The sequence below is a fragment of the Chionomys nivalis genome, chromosome 12, assembly GCF_950005125.1.
Source record: "Chionomys nivalis chromosome 12, mChiNiv1.1, whole genome shotgun sequence".
Classification (NCBI taxonomy): domain Eukaryota; kingdom Metazoa; phylum Chordata; class Mammalia; order Rodentia; family Cricetidae; genus Chionomys; species Chionomys nivalis.
Genome location: NC_080097.1, coordinates 68,204,762 through 68,226,699, shown reverse-complemented (window position 1 = coordinate 68,226,699; position 21,938 = coordinate 68,204,762). Strand labels below are relative to the sequence as shown.

At 47.2% G+C, this 21,938-nt stretch overlaps 1 protein-coding gene across 8 annotated transcripts in view; it reads right to left on the bottom strand.

Moving 5' to 3' along the window:
• Nucleotides 1–21,688, bottom strand: part of Kcnma1 (potassium calcium-activated channel subfamily M alpha 1) — a 740,126-nt gene extending 718,438 nt beyond the window's left edge. For all 8 annotated transcript variants that reach the window (XM_057786232.1, XM_057786233.1, XM_057786234.1 and 5 more), the window contains exon 1: nt 21,180–21,688. In XM_057786232.1, the coding sequence (XP_057642215.1) occupies nt 21,180–21,548 (369 nt within the window). In that variant the 5' untranslated portion in view covers nt 21,549–21,688. The remainder of the gene's footprint in view (nt 1–21,179) is intronic.
• Between the last annotated feature and the right edge of the window lie 250 nt (nt 21,689–21,938).

The window sequence follows — 21,938 nt, the reverse complement described above, 5'->3', positions numbered from 1 at the left end:
TCCAGGGGCCTCCTCTTCCACGTCATACAGGCCACAGCAGCTGACGCAGTGGAAATATCTAAACCAGTGGTTCTCAACCTTCCTAATGCTGTGACCCTTTAATACAGCTCCTCATGTTGCAGTGACCCCCAACCATAAAATTTTCATTGCTACTTCATAACTGTTATTTTGCTATTATGAATATAAATATGCAGGATATCTGATGTGACCCATAGGGGGTCACACCCCACAAGATGAGAACCCCAGATCTAAACTAACAGCCATTTGTTCAGCACTAACAAGATGCTAAATGCTCAGTGAACTCCCCCAAAATCTCCATGGGGCTGGTATTTTTTTCTTTTTTTTTTCTTTTTTTTTTTTTGTTTTTTTTTGTTTTGGTTTGTTTGTTTGTTTATTTGTGACAAGTTTCTCTGTAGCTTTGGTTCCTGTCCCAGAACAAGCTCTTGTAGACCAGACCGGCCTCCAACTCAGAGATCCGCCTGCCTCTACCTCCTGAGTGCTGAGATAAAAGGCGTGCACCACCACTGCCTGGCAGGGCTGGTATTTTTGGTGTTCAATTTATGCACGGAGAATGAAGTGAAGGACATTGGTCAACACCCCCAAGCAGAGCAGAGCTGGGATTGAAGCTCACATTTGTCTAACTGCAAGACAGACTACCAGGTAAGTAAGTACACAAGGCCTGAATTTAAGAGGCCCACGCTAATCCTCAAAAGAGTGTTACTTCTGCATTTGGGGGATGAGCAGAGATTCTCTAGGTCATGGGACCAATGGGACTGCTCGTTACAGCAGCTGGCCTCGCCTGACTAATATCTGCAGCCAATCGAACTCCAGATAGACTCTGAGGTGCTTGCTAGCTCGGTGTTTTTACGACCACAACACACATCACAGACGAGACACCATAATGCAGTCCATGAGAATTCAGTGCCTGTGACAGAGTAGGGGAGACAAAGAAACACAAGCAGCAACACAAGGAAAGTCATGGAGAGTCCACTGCCCTGGAAGAAGCAGGGTGGCCCAGAAGCCATGCTGCCTATGTTTATAGTCAGCCATCAGTTCTCCACAGGGGAGCAGTGTGGAGCCAAGGAAAGGGTACAGTGTGGGGGAACAGAGGCTGAGTTTAAGCTAAGACCCCAGCAAATATTTCCCATTCCAGTCAGCTGTAGCAGACAAACCACTCTAATATATACATAATGGCTTCAAATCAATTGTTTCATCTCAGAGCCAGTAGTTTGTCTCTGATCTGTGTAAGCAGGAGTTAGAGGATGCAGTTTCGCTGGTTTCTTCCTTCCCCTCCTCTCCAGGCTCACTGCACTTCCTCTGCCATTCTCCTGTCCACCTCCTGCTCATCCCTCCTTCCAGACTCTGTCCAGGGGGTGGGGGGCTTGGACTGACTCATCGTGGCCTCAAAGCACTCAGATACCCTGGAAGGTCACTGTTTTCCCAAGAGCAAGTATTCCGTGAGACAGAGAAGCACCAAGGTGTCTTGCTACTTGGCCTCAGAAGTCATAACAAGTTCCTCTGCCCCATCTCACTCCTTCAGAGCACTTCACAGCTAGCTTTGACTCAAAAGGGACTAGGTCAAAGTATGACCAACAGGAGCTGCCCTCAGCTTCTGAGATCCACCAATGGGTATCTGTGGAGACCAAATGTTATGCCTAACTGCCTACCAACACCTGAAGACACCGATGTCCTTCAGGACCACCAGCCAGGTATAGAGCCAAAAAGAAAACCTACCAGTTCTGTTTACAGGGAGAGCGCCACATGAGACTCAGGATACCTGCTACAGCAAACGCTCCTGCAGGCCTAGGATGAAAAGAGGGGCTGACGAAGGACATGAAGGATGGACCTCTGGGAGGTGGCACTCCTAATCAGGTGAACTAACCTGCAAGGGTCAGGGAGGTAGGAGGTTGGAGGGGAAGGCTTATGTCACCCAAGGCCATGCAAGGCCACTTAACTCCTACCACACCTGAACCTTCCTGAACTGCATGCTATGTTATCATCATCAGGTCTCCCAGCAACAGGAACGTAGCTCATATCTGGGCGCTCTGCAACCCTGGCCACAGTTCCAGAGAGACGCTGATAAGCCACTACTGGGTGAAGAGCTGCCCAACGCCTCAGGGCTGAAAAGAGGCAGTGAAAGGGAACCTTGTTTGTTCTGCCTTCACTGGACCATCTCACACTGCCCAGAGAAGCCTGGCAACGGCCTGCCAGCCTATGGGGCCATCCTGATTATCAGGCCTGGGACGGGGACAGCCGTGGCCTGGATGAGAAGGGCCTGGTTTCCAACAGTTACTTCCCTTCCACACACAGGATGCTCTGCTGGCAAACACTTGGGACAGCAGGGGTTGTAGGTGGTAGGCGAAAAGAGTGGAGCTGGCAGCAGAGCCTCTTCTAAATCCTCAGGTCCTGCTATCCTTGCCCGTGGGCCATAGGGACACACCTGGTTAGCATGCATACATGAGGCCTCCTCAAAGCTTGTGCTTAAAACCAATGGAAGTGAGGAAACCTCCTATGCCAGGGCATGGGCATTGTGCTCAGAAGTCATGGAAACAGCTGCTGAGGCTAGGCTTGGAAGGTGGCGCCAACCACGCCACGCCCACCTCTCTTCTGGCCACTCCCTCCCCGACCCTTTTCTGAATCCCAAGCTCTCGGTGCTCCTCTTACTTATTGTGCAGAAAGTATCCAGGCAGTACACCGTGTCTCTAATTTCTTCTGTGAGTTTATTGTCGTGAATCAGCTCGGTGTTTGCGAAGACAGGCATATACAGGTTGTGTGCTGCATAGCTCCAGAGGAGCTGCTCATGGCTACAATGTGAGTGAGACCCCTGCAGCCATGCCATGTGGCCAGTGACACTACCAGAAAAGAAAGATATCATGTGACCCACATCCCCGGGAAAAGGAGAGTCTTGTTTGTAAAGATCTGCTGTCTGGCCACTCCGTCTCCCACCTCTAAATATTCTGCCCACAGGGTTGGCATACAGAGGGACATGACACCCAACTATCTAGATTGAGATCCAGATAGAGGTACAATAATTTATTTCCAGGCTAAGGAGGTACAGAGGACAGGGAATGATCCTTCCAAGGCAAGGGGGACCACACCCTCTGAGGGCTTTCCTGACACTGCCCTGTCCTGCGACTTCATTTCAATAAGCCAAGGGATTCTTCTATTTATTTCACTTTCATGGCTTCTCTTCCATCACTAACAGTCTCAGAGTTTGAAAGAGAGGGACCAGTGAGATTGCTCAGCAGGTGAAGACATCCGCTACCAAACCTGCCACTGTGAGTTCAATTCCTAGAACATGACTGACGAAAGAACAGAACGGAGTTTGAGGGAGAGTCAGGCATCACACAGAGATGAGATGGTGGTAACACCATTCCACATAAGGATCTACAGCTCTGTGGCTTAACATAAGACTTGGCCTGTGAGTGTCCAACTTCTCTGCTTCTCCGTGCTCTCTTGTGTGTGTGCGCATGCATGTACATACAGTTACACACTCACAGATACTTCTCATGCTTTCTGTGAGTATTTGGGATATGCACATGGTGTATGTGCATGCACGTGTGTACTTGGGTGCTTGTCTGTAAGTCGGCCACAGAGATCAGCCGCCAAACGTCTTCCTCAATCACTTCTCCATGATACTTTGGGAGCTACAATCTCTCACAGCTCCAGCTAGCCTGGCTGACCAGTGAGCTCTAGGGATCCACCTGTCTCTGCCTCCCTAGCACTGGGATTACAGATAGTGTTGTCATGCCGAGTTTTTATATGGATACTGGGGTTCCAAACACAAGTCCTAATGCTTGAACAGCAGAACTTTGGTACCTGAGCCATCTCTCACAACTCCTAGCTTAAGCTTTTAAAAACATTTTTTGAATTGTGTATCTTACACTTAATCCATTTGAAAGACATATTATTAAACAGACGGATAATGCTCAAAACACACCCCAATATTTATATTGTGCTTCCATATACCCCCAGCACAGGGACTGACATGTGTGCCACGGTTTATAAAACACAACTATGCATTCTATGATGTAAATCTCACACCAGCCCTGAAGGTGACCCTGCACAACTGTATACAGTACACCTGCCTATCAGGGGGTAGAGAAAGGGAACACCCCATTTTCTGACAAGATGGACTCAGGGAGTTCAAGAGAAATGGTCAACACTTCAGATGCATTTCAATCCTGGTCCTATGGAATTCTCTGCCCTCACCCTTCCATTTCATGGAGAAGTCACACTTAAGTTTCAACATTCTCCTTGCTGGTGTGTGTGTGTGTGTGTGGTATTTAAACATTGAGATAAGGTTGTATGCATCCCAGGTTGGCCTTGAACTTGATTTGTAGCCAAGTATAGCCTTGAGCATATGATCCTGCTGCCTCCACCAAGCTCTGTTTGTGCAATATGGCAGACTGAACCAAGGGCTTCATGCATTCTAGGCAAGCACCCTACCAACCAAGCAATATTCCCCAGTCTCTTAACAAACTTTTTAGTCCTACATCATTAGTTCCCCTAGCTTAGTAAGAGGGGTGAAGTAAGCAAAGTCATCATACAACAACAGGCACCGGGGTATGGGGTACAGAATACCTTGTGGGTCCACGCCCAGATCTACCTCACACTAGTGTGTGTCTTTGGGCCCCAACCCTAACCCACAAAGTAAGGGTGTCACCACTCTCTACCACAGTGGATGGCTCAACACCATATATTTGCATATAAAGTGCTTAGCACCCATCAACACCAGCAAGCACTCAAAAGTTTGAACTCTCTAGGGGTGAGGGTTAGAAAATAGATTTTAATTCCTTATACATATCTTCTAAACTTTAAAACTTTATAAAATAATTTTAAATGTCTACGTTAAAGGATTGTTTTGAGACTCAACAACCTAATCACCAGAAGAAGCCTCCAATGACATTTATGCCTCTTTAATACTCAGAAAAAATTTGTTATTGTTTTCCCTCTAAGAAGGCAGCAACTCTAGTTCACAAAGGACTTCCCAGAGCAAGAACAGTGATAAATCTGGAGATTAACGAATACCTGAGAAGGAAGAGGAAAGGATACAAGAGAATGTTCCAGAATCAACCGTTGGGCTCTGAAGCAAATGGCCAACAAAGTGTATGAACCAATGGAAGGCCTTCTATAAATCAATTATTTCATTCTGGGGACACAGTGCCATGTCAAGGTGCTTCCCTAGTATGTGCAAGGACCTAGGGTCCATCTACAATACTGCAAAGAAATTCTGTATATCTCACGTGTGTGCATGTGTGTATGTGTGTGTGAGAGAGAATTCCATCTGAGGCAGAAGAAAGATACAGGTAAAAAAAACACCGGGGAGAATGAGCGGCAACATCTCACTCGCTGGTTTCTGTTTTCACCATTAAAATCATTTCCAGTCCCTGCCTGGCATTTAAATAGCACCACCCCTGGGGATGGCTGCTTTGGTTTCATTACAGTCTGTGTTCGCAGAGCACAAATAGAAACCCTCGTGGTTTTATTAGTTTCCATGCAGCTCAGGAGAGATTTGCATGCTAGCGTTTCAGCCACCGACTTAAAGGAGGAATCAGTTCAAAACAAGGTGCTCACACAGCCATGTTACCGGGGAAAGGAAAAAGAAAATCTCTGTCATATCTGCCTCCTGCCCATGAACCAAGTAGTGTATTGTGCAGACGTGGTCTCTGCTGTCTAAATGTTTAAGTTCATTCTGTAAGAACTACTTGGAGGGTGTTTTCATCCTCAAGAAGACCTAAACTCCAATGCAGCAAGGTCTATGTGCAGGTGTAAGGGGTTTCGTTTCTCCTTGCGTTCATTTGTTTGGTCTGGGCAGTAGGATGACTGGTGAGCTGAGCAACCCCATAGGCAGCCGGGGACTCTGGAAATTTGTAAACTCTTAACATCATTTATCTGTGACAAGTTAAAATTTAATACGTGGCCCTGGTAACATAATCAAATGGGTATTATGTAATCTAGAAGAGCAGTTCCAGTAAGTCCCAACGTGCTGGCTGCTTATGGTTCTGGGGGTGGGGGAAATTCTGTTTCAGAGAGTGCTTACATGTTTGGGGATGACCTCTCCCAATGCTCGCCCCTGTCACAGAGGCTTCAGAACCTTACCCAGCTTTAGCAACTGGAAGGCTCCCCACAACAGCACAGAGATGACCTGTCTGGCTCGGGAGAGCCTTTTAAAACGGGTTAAGAGAAAACTGCAAAGTGAGTTGATTCTCGTGGCCTTCTTTTCAATCAAACTCTGCTAGCCTATAATTCCCGTCTATTTATAAACTATAATCTAAGATGACTTTGACTTTTCCTGACACCAAAAATCAAAATAAAACTTCAGTAGTCGTGTATGTCACCAGAAGTAATAGCAGAGTCACGAAAGCTTAACTGAGTGTTTCCTTTTTTTTCTTTTTATTTATTTTTCTCTCATACAGTATATCCCAACCATGGCCTCCCATTCCACCACCTCTCCCAACCGAGCCCCCACACCGCCCTTCTCCCCCAGATCTGAATTTTTTTCTAAAAGAAAGTGTGATGTTATTTCCAATGTCCTCTGGTTAGAGTTTTTAAGGTTTATATTTTATTTTTTTTATTTTTTATGGTTTATTTAACTTTTATCTTATGTGCATTGGTATGAAGTGCTTTAGACAGTTATGAGCTACCATGTGGGTGCTGGGAACTGAACCCAGGTCCTCTGGAAGAACAGTCAGTGCTCTTAACTACTGAGCCATCTCTCCAGCACCCTATATTTTATCTTTAAATTATGTATAAGTGTCTGGGGGTGGGCAGTGCGGGTATGTGCACTTAAGTGCAGGTGCCCACAGTAGCCAGAGTCTCAGATCCCCTGGAGCTCCAGGTAGTTGCATGGCATGGGTACTAGGAAGCAAACCCAGTTCTCTTCTATAGCAGGGCAGGCTTTTAGTAGCTGGGCCGTCTTCTCAATCCCACCTCGCATTGAAATTCTCACGTCTCCCTCATCAAAGTCAGCATTAAAGCTTTGGGAACATGTTAATCAAAGTCCACTTTTATGATTTTTAGTAGAGAACAATCGGCTCCCTGGGTCCACTGCCTCGAGTAATGGAAGTCTTGAAAGGTAAAAACGATAACTTTGAAACTGACTTAAGAAACGGTTTTTTGTACTTAAAAAAAAAATCATTAAATCAAGAACAATTCTATTTGAGAAGACCAATACACAGACAATGCCTTGTCTGAGACACTGTAGCTGTCCTATGTCATATGTCAAAGTCAAACTCCTAAGAGCCCTTAACTCTCCTCTGAGATCAGAGGTGGGCTGGAGACGCCACTCACTGGTAAAGAACTTGCCTGGCTTAGCACAAGGCCTTGAGCTGAATGTCACCACTACAAAAATATACTAAGAGCAGACACCAGTAAAACAGACTCTGGGCAGAAAGAGGCTCGCCGTTGAGTTCATTCTTCAGCTACCAGTGTAGCTCCTACCCAGCGAGGCCAGAGGCGTCTCAAGGGCCTGAATGCCCACAGGAAGAATATGAGCAGCCTATTGTTGTAGGGTAAACATATCCTACATTTGTTTAGGCTGCATTTGTTCAGTGATGTAAAGATGTGTCGCTTTAACTGCCTAAGACACCGATTGGTCTAATAAAAAGCGGAACGAGCAATGGTTAAGGAATACAGGGATACATGGACCTGTGGGGCAAAGACAATAAATCAGAGCAGGAATCTAGGCTTGAGAGAGAAGAGAACTAGGGAGAAAAAGAGGGAGACACCCAGGGCCTGCCAGGCAGACAGACAGACACAGAGCAGGACATACAGAATGAAAGAAAGGTTAAAAACACCTGAGGCAAAATGTTGATGAAGAGAAACACGTTAAATTAAGCTATAAGAGCTAGCAAGAAACAAGCCTAAGCTAGGGCCGAGCATTCATAACTAATAGTAAATCTAGCCGGGCGGTGGTGGCGCACGCCTTTAATCCCAGCACTCGGGAGGCAGAGGCAGGCGGATCTCTGTGAGTTCGAGACCAGCCTGGTCTACAAGAGCTAGTTCCAGGACAGGCTCCAAAACCACAGAGAAACCCTGTCTCGAAAAAACTAAAAAAAAAAAAAAAAAAAAACTAAAAAAAAAAAAAAAAAAAAAAGACCCTGTCTCAAAAAACAAAACAAAACAAAAAAACAGTAATAGTAAATCTACATGTCATGACTTGGGAGCTGATTGGAGGCCCAAAAGACAGACTTGTTATAGCCTATGGCCTAATGGGGGTCACAAAAAAAAGAAAAAAAAGCAAAGCGGGGGAGGGAAAAGGAGCAAGGAAGTAAACAGACAAAGGACAATATTGGTCACCTCAAAGGGCAAGCATGAAAGCCGGGCGGTGGTGGCGCATGCCTTTAATCCCAGCACTCGGGAGGCAGAGGCAGGCGGATCTCTGTGAGTTCGAGACCACCCTGGTCTACAAGAGCTAGTTCAAGGACAGGCTCCAAAACCACAGAGAAACCTTGTCTCGAAAAACCAAAAAAAAAAAAAAAAAAAAAAAAAAGGCAAGCATGATTTGGAGGGACTTCTTTCTTCTTTGTGAAAAGTGTGTGTGTGTGTGCATGTGTTCAGTGCTGGGAATCAAATTAGGAACCTCCGCATATTAGGCAAGTGCTCCCCGACAGATTTACGGCCCCTGGGCCCTGTGTAGACATTGTCTCTCAGTCCAGACTAGCCTTGAAATCAAGATTGTCTTGCCATACCCTACCAAATGTTGGGATTACAAAAACAATTATTAAAAATAAATAAAACATCATTTGACCTTCGTCTTGCCGTATCCTACCAAATGTTGGGATTACAAAAACAATTATTAAAAATAAACAAAACATCATTTGACCTTCTTGGGGCTGGAGAGACGACTCAGCAGTCAAGAGCACTGGCTTCTCTTCCAGATGGTCCTGGTTTGATTCCCAGAACCCACATAGCTGCTTACAGTCATCTGTAACTAGAGTTCCAGGGTTATCCAACGTCTTCTTCTGGCCTTCAGAGGCCCTGCATGAATGTATGACAGAAACATGCATGCAGGCAAAATACCCATGTATAAAATAATAAAACAAAATAAATGTAAATGCCTACCTCCTTGACTGTTTTTCAGTGTGAAACTGAGTAGTGACAAACATATTCGCAAACTATCTTCAAAACTTTTCATCTGCAAAACTGAAATGCTACGCCCATCAAATGACTGATGGATGACCCGATCCTGAGGAACACCAGTATGCTTCTCTGAGTCTGGCTCTCCTAGGTGGCTCAGAGGAACAGAGTCCCATCTTCCATGTCTAGGTTACATCATTTACATCGACCTAGTGGAGGGCTACAGCCTAGTGTGTGCCCACGCTGTGTGCCCTGCAGCATCTGATGCCTCCTCTCATCTTCTAGTCGATTCTCGGTGCTTGTCACTTTAGACTATTATGGGTAATCCAGCCGTCAACGTGAGCACGCAGGTCATTCAGGTCCTTGTTCTTAAGTTATGAGGCACAGAACCAGAAACGGAAACATTGAATCATGATAGTTAATTTTTAATTTTGTAAAACCCTTCCATGACAGCTTCCAGGGGTTCCAACTCCTCACCAAGCTCTCCAACATGTGTGATCTTTCTGGATATTTTTTCACAGGACTTATCCCAGTGGATGTGAAGTGTCCTTTTTAAAAAATGCCTCCATCTGGCCCACATTTTCTACAATGAACATACAGTACTCAAGATTAAGGACAAAAATGTAAAACACTGAAGTCAAAAAGTAAATCTTAAGAGGAAAATAGGTTGCAAATGAATATAAGAAATGGATTTCTTTTTTAAGAGCAAGGCAAACTGGTGAGTTCTCCTGTGAGTTTGGTGAGAGACATCATTCCCGCACGCCTTAAGAATCTATCACCTGCACCCAACTGTGGCTTCCAAAATTCACGTGAATAGTGCCTGCAATTCACAGGCACTAACACAGCTCCTGTAATTCACAGGCACTAACACAGCTCCTGAAATTCACGGGCACTAACACAGCTCCTCTAGGCACCGGGAAGGAAGCGCTGCCCGGTTCGCAAGAGAGGACAAAGGAGAGCTATGGCTGGCCATGATGACCATCAAAATCCCCAGCTGCTGGATATGCCCTGTCGCTTCCAAGTCTTTCCCCCAGCCCCTGGGACCATGTCTTTGAATTCTTAGCTGAATATCCCTGGATGGCCATTTTTCTCCCTGTCAGAGTTCCCAAAGCCTCAGAAAAAGGAGTAAGAAGGACACCACAAAGCCTGGAGAAGTGTATGACTTTAAGGGCACTTGCTGCTCTTCCAAGAGGACCCACATTTTTTCCCAGCGTTCATGGCAGGTGGCTAACAATTGCTTGTAATTCCGGCTCCAGGCAATCTAATAACCTCTTCTGGCTACGGAAGGTACCCACATGAATACAAGCATACCCACACAGAGACACTTCATTTAAAAGTGAAATAAATCTTAAAAAAAATAAAAATATATATCACTGCAGCCGATAGCCCTCAAAGAGCAGCCCTGTTCTCACAGACTAGGATAACATGGAACAGAAACCCCATGAAGCCCATTGCTCTTAATGTCAGGCCACAGCGGCCATGGGAGGGTCACAGGGGTCACAGGGCCTACAAGACTCAGTTAACTGACCAAAAATCTGTGAAACCCTACACTGTTGCAGAGATAGCATTTCTTTGTCCAGTGGTTTCCTACCGGCCTGCTCCATTCCTTGGAGGTGAGATAACCTGATCCGTTCAAGTAGGACAAGGCAAAACGCTAGAAGCCAACTCTGCCAGTTACTGGAAGATCCCACCTCCCTCTGCCTGAGGAGAAGCACCACTGTTCTCTGTTTCTCTGTACCCTCCACATGCCCGAGCCTCTCCTGTGTGCGGCTGGGTTTCTTTCCTTCTTATCTCTTTTTCTAGTACATCTTTAAAATTAATTTTTAGTTAGCATACAAAGAAATGGGCTCCATATAATATTATTTTCATACATATATTCCATTGTACCTTACTTTGTGTGTTTGTTCCTCCTCAGTCTCCTCCCCTATTCTTCACCCTTGCTGGTCCCCTCCCTCCCTCCCTCCCTCTAAAGAGTTTCTCCTTCTGCTTTTACAGTATACACACACACACACACATATATACATACATATATATCCCTCTCTTGTTACACTTTATTTATTTCCTTACACGTTTTCTTTCCCCTCATAATGCCATTTTTACACACACACACACACACTCATACTTTAAATCTAAATTCACATACGACAAAGAACATGTGATATTTGTCTCTGTGGGTCCAGCTTATTTTACTCACCATAAGGATTTTTAGTTCTTATCACATTTCCTTGTGGAGGGGGGCAGCAATAGATGGAAGCACAAGAGAAGGGGAGAAATAAGAAGTTGGGTTGGGATGGGACAGTTTTCGGTTCTAATGGGTGGCTCTTCTCAAGTGAGACCCAAAGAGCTTCATGATCAATATCTCTTCTGCCTCCTTTGGGCTCAAAACCCAATGCCTGGAAAGCAGAGTCCAACTCCGTCTTCTTAGCAAAAGATTCACACCCTATATCTGGGATTCCTGGCATCACCCCAAAGTCACTTCAGCCCTTGGCTGAGTCTGAGGCTAACTTACAAAGGAAACCAAGCCTTGGAAAATCAAACCTTTAACGGTGACAGGCATGAGCCATCCACTGACAAAGGAATGGCTTTGAGACTGGGGATGGAGCTCAGCTGGTAGCGAGCTTACCCAGCATATACAAAGCCCTGGGTTCAAGCCTAAACACTTGATAAACCAAGCACTGTGGGGCAGTCTGTAATTCCAGGACCGAGGAGATGGAGGCAGGCAAATCAGAAGTTTGAGGGCATCCTTAGCTACACAGTGTTAGGGACCAGAATGGACTGTGTGGGATTTCATCTATTAAAATAAAAAAAATAAAAAAAAATAAGGAAAGTGACTTTAGGGCCCATGGAAAACTAAAATAAACAAACAAACAAAAAAGACTCCACCAACAGCTTGCAGCAGACTAAACAGATCTCCAAGGGCAGAATCATCAGGCAGATTGGAGAGTAGGCGCTTCCAAAGAATTCTGAGTGGAAAGCAGGGAACCTCACTGTCTCAGGAGAAGCAGGGCCAGGGGACCAGAGAGGGCAAGTTGCCTGCATGGAAGCAGCATAGTTAAGATCCTTTGACATCTCCACAGCATGGGCGGTAGCCAGATACCACCCAACTTTCTGTCATCCAGGCCTGCACTTGGGGTTTAAAATCTACTATTTGGGACTTGTTCTGGGTGTCCCAGACCATGGACCACAAGCAAAGAAAAAAGAGAAAATTCTTTCTAGGTCTACTATAAGGTTGGCAGTGGTGGTCGCGGGACATCATGATCACGCTAGTCTCTCTGCAGGGGGCACAGAAAAGCTCCAGGACTTGGGGAAACCTTAAAACCCTCAGCACCATAACCTGTGGCTTTACTTGCTCCTGACAGTGCTAAGTCAAGTCCCTGTTTGTTCAGAGTCCACTGGATCTGGGCCCCCAAGAAAACCAGATAGGAAGGCCAAAGAAACAGTGTGAAGAAAGAAAAGAGGAGTTGGGATTGGTGACATACACCTGTGATGCTAGGACTCAGGAAGCCAAGGCAGGAGGATCATGAACTCATGGCCAATCTGGGCTACACAGTGAGACAGTCTCAGAAAAAAACACACACACGCATACACACACACACACAGGCATACACACATACACACACACACACACAGGCATACACACACACACAGGCATACACACACACACACTCACTCACTCACTGAAAACAAAACAACAAATGGAAAGGAAGGTTAAAGTAGTAGAGCGTTTGCCCACCATGCTCGAGGTCCTAGGTTCTATTCCCAGTGATGCAAAAGCAAAAAAGAAAAATGAAAGTAAATGAGATTTTTTTTTTTAATCTCAACTTTGGCCACGTACAGAAGCATCTGTCACACAGGTAATGAGATCGTACAGGAAGATGACTCCCAGGCTCGGTTTGAGGACGTTAAGTATATCTATTCTGGCCCTAGAGTGCCAATTACATTTCCAAATTGGCAATTAGACATAATGTCCCAAAGACAATTACCAAATAATGCCAAACACAATGTAAATTCTACCTGAACGAGAGCATTCTTTTGAAATTGTTCTGTCCCTCGCCTAACTCATCCCCCTCACGCACAACTGCCCCAAGCAAACTAAATTTTTGTCCTCTGCCAGTTAAGATATCATGGTGGTGGGAATAATTAAAACCTAAAATAAATCAAGCAACTCATAATTTCATCACCAAAGCTTGTCACCAAATCAAGCCCATGTCTTCCTCTCAGAGCTTCTCAACAGTCTCTGATAAATGACACCACAAAGTAGAAGGGGGGACTAGGGGGACAGCTCAGCCAGCAAAATGTTTCTTGTGCAAACATTAGGGCCTGGGTTGATCCCTAGGACCCATGAAAAAAGCTAAGCTGGTGTGTGCTTGGAATCCTACTGCAGAGAGGGTGAGCTATGCTCACTAGGGCTAACTGGCCATCCATCCTAGACTGCTCCATCAATTCAGGCCAGTGAGAGAGACTGCCTCAATCAAAATAAGGTGGCGCTGATGAGATGTCCCATCTAGAAGTGTTTGCTGAGCAAGCCTGACACCCTGAGTGTCATCCCTGGAACCCACACAAAGGTAGACAAAAAACTGAGTGCTGAACACATGAACCTCCACATATGTGCCACAGCAGGCACACACAACAATAAATAAAATCTTTAAAAGGGTGGATAATGACTAAGGAATGACACCCACAATCGTCCTCTGACCTTACAAACACACACACACACAGAGAGAGAGAGGGAGAGAGAGAGAGAGAGAGAGAGAGAGAGAGAGAGAGAGAGAGAGAGAGAGAGAGCAGAGACATGAATCTGCACCCATCATAGAACCTATCACCTTAAGTGTCTGTGTTCCTTTTTAGATAACTCAGCTCCTGCCGTCAATGAATCTTTAGACAGCTAAGGGGATCACTCACAGGTATCCACACCCCATAAGAAGGGACCTGATTTTAGCTCAGCACATTATGATAGTTCTGAGTCCCAATGGGCAAGAGATCAGAACCAGTTTTCATTATTTTTCCCCTGGTGCCCAGCTCAGTTTCCAACACAGTAAATACGTTGTGATAAAGGTAAAACCAAGAGCGCTAACGTTAACCAGATCTGAGGGCCAACAAGTACAGGGCCTTCCTTCCTGAGGCTTTCAGAGACTTGAGTAAAGTTCTTTCTGGGTTCCCCTCTTTTGGCAACAGAACAACATAAAAAGCACATCTCAAGGAAAGTCCCTGACTGTCGGAGCTGTGAAAACCCTTGTGATGGCGAGAAAGAGAGCTACTTTCCCTGTTGTCTGCTTGAGAGGTACAAGGGAGGGTGGTACTCCCTCCCTTGACAGAGCCCTTCAAAGTTGAAGCCTCTCTCACATTTGGTGAGGTCCACCCAGGTCCCTGTGGAAAATCAGCCCTCTTCAACCCTTCCTGAAAGAGTAGTCCAGAGCTGGTCTTCTGAACCGCTCCACACCAGGCAGCCCTAGCTGGGGCCTTTAATTTTGCAAAATGGTGGTTTGGCTAACTCACTACCCTGGACTTTGGGAAGCCACACCCCTTACCAGTAAGAAGAAGAATCCACACATTGGCTGGTTACTGACAGGCTACACCCTGGCTGCCACAGTCAGCCCCAGAGCGACAGTGCCTGTAAGCTCTTTGGGACAAGAAACCCCAAAAGTCAGTTTTAACAGCCTGGTAGCAGCCTCGCCCTCCACCCCAAACATCTCATCTAATTCTCTCACCCTAGCTGTCTGGCATCCGCAGACCTTCCTCTTCTTGTCCATTCTGGCCCTCTCATGCCATAGGAAAGCTAGAAATGTTCATATACCATTATAAACCCACGTTCAGAGACAATAGCCTAGGCCCTTGCCATTCTCTCTCATCAGCCTCTGCACAGCAGAGCTTGCTTCTTAGAGAAAGGAGCTGCCCAGGCCGCTCCCTGGGCCTTCTGTGTCAGGCCATGTCAGCAGCTGTCCAGGTGATTAGCGTACACATAAAAGCTGAAGATCCCCTCCTCCAGCCCTTTCAGACAGAAACCTGAGCCCAACTGGCATTCCTCAAGCCTTCTTCCCACAAAGCTCAGCCTATGAGGGTGGGACCCTCAGTTTCCTTCTCAGGGAGCCCAAAGCCAAGAGCGCATGGACTGGAGGCATCTGGAGGAGGGAGGTCCTGTTGGTCTGCTCCTGCTGTGTATAGTGGTGGAATTTCAGAGGCTCTGCAGGAGACTGGCCTTACCTGACCTTTAAAGATTTCTCCACAAGTCTCAGAGTTCTCCATGATGCCCCAGGGCTATGGTGTCACTACACAAACACAATCCTTTCCCACAAACCAAAAAGGAGTTTCTCTAGAGGCTCCACAGCTCTGAAGTCCTGAGAAAGCACTGTTGGCTGCTGTGATTCACAGATTAGCACAGCCATGGCCACTGAGAGTCAGGGAACCTCTGCTACCCACTTTGGGAAGGAGACCCCGGTATTGTAATCCAAAGCCATCTTGACTGCTTTAAAGACAGAGAGAGAAAGGGAGAGCGAGAGGGGGAGGGGAAGAGAGGGAGAGAGGGAGAGAGAGAGAGAGAGAGAGAGAGAGAGAGAGAGAGAGAGAGAGAGAGAGAGAGAGAGAGAGAGAAGCAGGGGGCAGAGTAAGCAAGGGAGTCCCAAAGCAAGCACTCCCAGCTGCAAGGCACCTATTAAATACCCCAGCCCAAAGAACACAGTAGCAAGGCAAAAAGTGGGGCACAGTTAGCCTGACCTCCCTTCTCTCTCAGGCCAAATTGCAGGGTATCTCTTTTTTCCAGAAGCAGCAACAGTAGGCCAAGGCTTGCTATGGACCCACATCTTCTCGGAACACTATGCAGTGAGGCTAATGGAAGAGCCACAGGACTGTGTTCTATTACAAGTCTCAATGTGAGGAAACTGAGGCACACCGTACTGCAGTCCTTGCCAAGGTCATAGGCTCACCCTTGGTCACTACACAGCAGAATGGAAGCCTGCGAATAGCTGCTCACAGTAAGGGCAAGTTCCCTTCAGCAGGACCTCTACACGCCTGTGATGAGATCCTCCAAGGAGAGACTCAGCCAGGGCCGATCTCTCCCAAGGTAAAGTCAAGGGCAAGGGCCAGAACACACTTTGGGAAATCCTGCTGAAGAGGCTGCCAAGGAAAAGCTGGCCTGGGTACACAACAGCATCCTGTGTGTGTGACCACAAGATCGGGTCAGGTGGGCGGGGGAGGGTCACGGAGGGACACAGACAAACAGGTAAGTCTGTGAGCTCTAGCCTGAGTTACCATGGATAGAATCTGCCCCTCCTCAAGGAGGTATTGCTGAACAGTTACATCTCCAGCTGACCGTTACAATGTTTCGCTCTGCCAGCCCTACATCTCTGATACACCAGCGCCATCAGTACCTACCCATGACATCCACCATCATCAACAACAGAACCGTACAGTCAAGACATCCCCTCCCTAGGTCCTTCTTCAGCTACCATATCCCAATTGCTCTAACTTGCAGTGACCCAAAGCCCCAATCTCAGTGTGACTTTAGACAGGTTATTTGATTCATGCTGTCAAGTCTGGAAGCTCCTTGGACTCCAAACTTTCTTCTGTTCTAGTCCTGTGCCCTTCTGCAGCTTTTGTTCAACAAATCAGAGAAAACAGCTTCTCACTTGGTGAAGCTGTAGCAACTCCCACTTCCAAGAGGCCTGCTAATCTGTTCGTTGGGTACTATGTACACCTGTTATAGGTACTTCCTAAAGGAATTCTACAAAGTTTAAGTGTCAATAGGTTCCTCTGACCGATGAGGAAATAAGGCTAGACTTTACTGTCAGCCAAAGATACACTTCTGAGTGTGTGCAGCACCCTTTATGCTGCGTTTATCAACTGTAGAGTTTAAACTATCCATCGAACAGAAATAAATAAATAAATAAATAGGCAAACAAATAAACAATATAGCAGTGAGGCTGGAGAGGTGACTCAGTAGTTAACAGCACTTACTGCTCTTGTAGAAAACCCAGGTTTGGTTTCCAGAGTGCGCGCGCGCACACACACACACACACACACACACACGGTAGTTCATAATCATCAGAATATCCAGTCTCAGAAGATCCAACACTTTTTCTAGCCTCCACATGTACCAGATGCATACACATATACATAAAGCAAAATGTTTGTTTGTCTGTTTGTTTTTTAATAAACAATGAGATCAAGCAGTCTGGACAAGGCCATGTCAGGTCCCCTATGACTGGGGCCTGAGAACTTCTCCCTGGCCACCCCAAGTGATCTCACCACAAAAGAGTATGTGAAGGTTATTGGTGCTGGCAGCCGCCAGGCCAAGAAGAAACCAAGCACTGGGGCCAATCTGGAATCGAGAGTTCCAGGGTGCTGAAGCCGCAGTTCTGATTAAACGCACTGGACCAGACCCCGGGTAATTACCAAACTGTAATGGGAACTGATATTTATATTAGTCCCGAGCTTGTCAAAGAAATTGTGTTGTTTTCTCGGACATAGCCATGGAGACAACACCTCAATAATTCACAACATGCAGACCATCCTTGATCAAGCCCAAACTGCTACAGAGATGCCAGCCCTGACTGAGATTATCAGTGAGCCTATGCCTGGCCACAAGCAGGTCCTGCAGCAAACCAGAGACCTAGCCACAAGTGGACTCTTTCTCCAGAAGACATTTAAGGAGAAGTAGACCATATGCTAGAAGATGAATAAATCAAGAGAACAAAGATGCATATATGGTCGACTGCCAGATTCCAAAAGGATCTGGGGAACTGCAAAGCCCACTGAGCTAAAATCTTTCCCCACAATTTCTTTCTCCTCCCATTCTCCTGTGTGGAACCCCAAAGCAGGGAGCAGAGTTGGGTTTCAACCCTCAAATCTCACAGGGATCAGAGAAGCTAAATGGCTTGTCTAGGCTGCCTGAATAACCCTCATGTTCAACTACAATCCAAGACTGGATTGAACCTCAAATTATGGCCAAATGACCAGTACTTGCTGACGTGCTGAAGGGAAGCAATGAAGAAGCTCAGAAAAGCGCAGTGCTGGCAAGAGCGGCCCCTTCTAAACAGAGGTGGAGAGGTTTGCTGCTGTTACTTTGTTTCCCTCTTGGACTGAATATGGCTACACAATTCCAGCTGATTTAAACTCATGATCCTCCTGTCTCTGTCCTCGATTACTGGAATTACAGACATATGCCACTTCACCCGGCATAACTGTTCTTCCTTACTCCCCCACTCCCCCCCAAAAAGTCCACAATCTATTTTTAAATGATGAAGCTATTAGCTATATGCTATTTGTAGGGCAAAGGTACAAAGGAGCAGAGGCTCCAAGATATATGTTCACAGTCCTGGGTACCTATCAGCAAAAAACATGGTGCAGACCTGGAGACCAAATGGACAGGATTCCAAGCTCCTGCTGAAACATGTCTCCCTGGGAATTTCAGGTGCCTTTCCCAGAAGATACCTTTCCCAGAGCTCTAGCTCCTAGAAAAGCACACTGGATCTGGATAAGAGTGGGGATGGACAAATGGGCCTGAGGGTGAGTAGAAGGAAGTTTCTGTGGAAAAGCAGAAAAGGTTTGCTTGGGGAGAATATCAGTACAAATGTTCTAAACTTGAGCTGAATCTTTATTCTGCACTAAGTCTTGACAAAATGACCAGATACTTGGAAAGCAAGGGGGCGGGGGGGGGGGGGAGATGATTGCAAAATGAATGCAGAACCTAAAAGGTAGAAAGAAAAGCTTCCAAGAAACCTCACTTACCATTGTTAGATACAGTGAGTTGAGTACACGCAATTTAATCAAACAAATCAAGAAGTGGGTATTAAGTGATCTGGGCATGATTCTTAAAGAACTCATAATATCAAAAATAGCTTGATGCTATTTTGTTTTGGCCTTCAATCTTTCAATAAACCTCAATTATCTCTCATTCCGGGTTGGTGGAGTTGATTCTGTATAGAAACTCTCAACTATGTGTACTCAGTTGGTCTTCAGGCTAAAAAAATATGTGGACAAATACGTATTGCCTTTTAATTACCCTTGCACAAAACCTTTTTTAAAAAAAAAACTGACAGAAACTACGCTGGTCATTTTTCAGGAAAGAGATTCTGTATGTAAATTCTCTAAAAAGCATTTAATAATAGGCTCTATACAAGTACTGGGTAAGCCTAGAGTAAAGAGATGATAGAAGCAGCATCAGGATGATAAAATATATTCATTATGATCAAAATTGTTCACTTCTGAAAAATAGAAGGTAGTTCTTAAAAATTCAAACTAAATCAGTTCCATCTAGAAAGTAATTGAGGTGCGTGCAACTGTGAGCTGCTGTACCCACTAAAACAGTTGTCAAGTCTCAATATGAGGAGAAACTCTAGGGATGGGCTGGAGGTGGAGAAGAGAGAATGACTGATTAATTTTATGATCAGGCTGAAGGGAAGTCTGATCAGGTAGAAAGCTTCTCTGGGTCTGGCTGTAGGAACCTTGCTTAATCTGAAGGCTTCTCTGAAAAGCCAGCAATCTTTCTCCTTGAAAAGGAAGGGGGAACCTCCATCACCAAGAAGGTGACTCCACCTTTCGAGACTTTCAGAGTAATGGGAAGAGAAAGCAAAGAAGGATGATTTTCCTTTTTCCTCCCTTATTCCAACACACCAGTATTTTCCAAAACACAAATGTGATGCCACAAAACACAGCTGAGCCCAGCACCTAAGGTGATGTATAATTAATGACACAGAGTGCTTCCGTTGCCCTTGGGTTTCAGAGTCAGCCTATCCCCTAGCCTAACTCCTCTCTCTCTCTCTCTCTCTCTCTCTCTCTCTCTCTCTCTCTCTCTCTCTCTCTCTCTCTCTCTCTCTCTCTCTCTCCTTAGCAGTCAGCAGGCTGCTACAAGTTGCTGGGTCCCGTGAAGTCTGAGGGGGTCCCGGGATTAACTTTACTAGATGAGGTCTGAACATTTGGGGACCAAGATGAGTGTCTGTCTTGTAAATTCCCCCTACACATCTCCTCCCTCCAAAAAATGTGGGTGCTGTGAATTCTTCTTCGATGAGAATTACTCTCAAAAAGGAGGTGCCCAGTTCAGCTCTCTCTTTTTATTTCCAGTTCTTTCTTTTAGTCATTCTGTAGTTCTCTCTCAAGCACTGCCCACCCCCGGTCCCCCACCTCCAGCCAGTGCTAGGTGGTGGGCAGGGACACCTCTAGGGATATGGCCACAACCCAGGAGTCAGCCTAGCAACCATACAGCTAGTGAATCCTGGTGCCGGTGGGCGTCTCTGCTTGGAATAGCTTAAGGCGACTTCCAGCCACATCAAAGGCCAAGAAGGGGCTGCGCAAAGCCGCTCAGAGTCTGAGGCGGGCTGCCCTTGTGCTATAGCTTGGAACTGTTGGCTGCATTTGCGGGGACCCAAAGTGGGTGGCCTTGGAGAGGAGTGCAGAGGCAGCGAAAGTACTTGGGGTAGGGGAATGTTCTACAAAGAAAATGTAAAAGATGGAGTGGGCAGTGACATCAGACTTGCAACCATGCCACATTCAGAAAGTGACTCTCCAAGGGTTGACCCCCGTTCTGAAATGAGTCTTTCCAACTTTCTATTAACCCTTATGCCCCCACTCTCTCCTGCCACGTTACTCCATCAGAATTCCCAAATGCAAGAGATTTTCTTCCTTGCCTAAAGGACAAGAGCTTTGGAACCCTATGAACTCATTTCTCCAGCAAGCTCCTAGAGTATAAGCGGATCTGCCCCTACCGGCCCACCATGAAGAGCCTAGCCGTGGCCGGTGAGTGGTACCGGGCACGCACCCAGGGTCTTCCAGCTTTCTCTAATGCCAACGAGGTCCCTTCTCTTCACTCCACACCACCATACCCAAGAGGCACGCAGCCACCAACAACCCTACAATAAACAGGAAACTAAAGCGGGGGTCTGCGTCCTGGAGCGCACCAGCTGGGGTCAACTCCTCACCGCTGGCGCACAGATCGTTTGCCCCAATCCGAGGGCGCAGGGAGAAGGGAGGGAAGGGCAGACAGCGGGGACCAGGCAGGCAGGGACGGAAGGAGGCAAGATGCCGTGCAGAGCAAAGAGGTGGGCTGCAAGGGACGCGAAGAAACGGCGGGTCTGGCGCAGGGGGCGGGCGACCGGGGCGCGCGTTACCTTCGTCTTGCCCCCGCAGTGGCAGCAAACGGTCCACAGGTACTTCAGCGTCCGCCAGAGCAAGATGATGAAGAGGCCCCCGAAGAAAGTCACCATGGAGGAGGCCAGGAAAGCCCACCACATGCGTTGGCCCCGGCTGTCGCACGGCACCTCCATGGTCACCGGGATGATGAGCGCATCCATCTTGGGCTCGTGGACCGAGGACGAGGAGGAGGAGGAGGAAGAAGAAGAAGAGGAGGAGGAGGAAGAGGAGGACGCGTCTAGGCTGAGATGGTTCGCGTGGATATTGCTGCTCATTCTAAGACCGCTGCCTCCGCCGCCGCCGCCGCCGCCGCTGCTGCTGCCGCCGCCGCCGCCACCGTTTGCCATAGCTAGCAACGGGCGGCCGGCGCAGGGGCTCGAGGGAGCTCCTCCCGCCGCCAGCGCCACCCCGAACACCCATCAACAGCCATGTTGCTGCTACTGCTGCCGCCGCCGCCGCGGAACGCGGGGAGGGGGGGCGGGGAGGCGCCTGGGCTCGGGGCGCTGTGCGCGACCTGGCGGGGCGCGCGGAGATATATACAGCCAAGCGCCGCCGCCCGCCCTCCCCCGGGCCGCTGGCCCGCCCGGGGGGGGAGGGGATAAGCGCGGGTGGCTCCCACTCCCGGACCCGGGCCCCGATCTCTCCTGGGTCTACGCGGAGCACCGAGAGCCCAGGGGGCGCCGCGGGCCCCCCGTGCCCGGGGTCTGTGCCTCCCCGAGCTCTGTGCACGCGGTCCC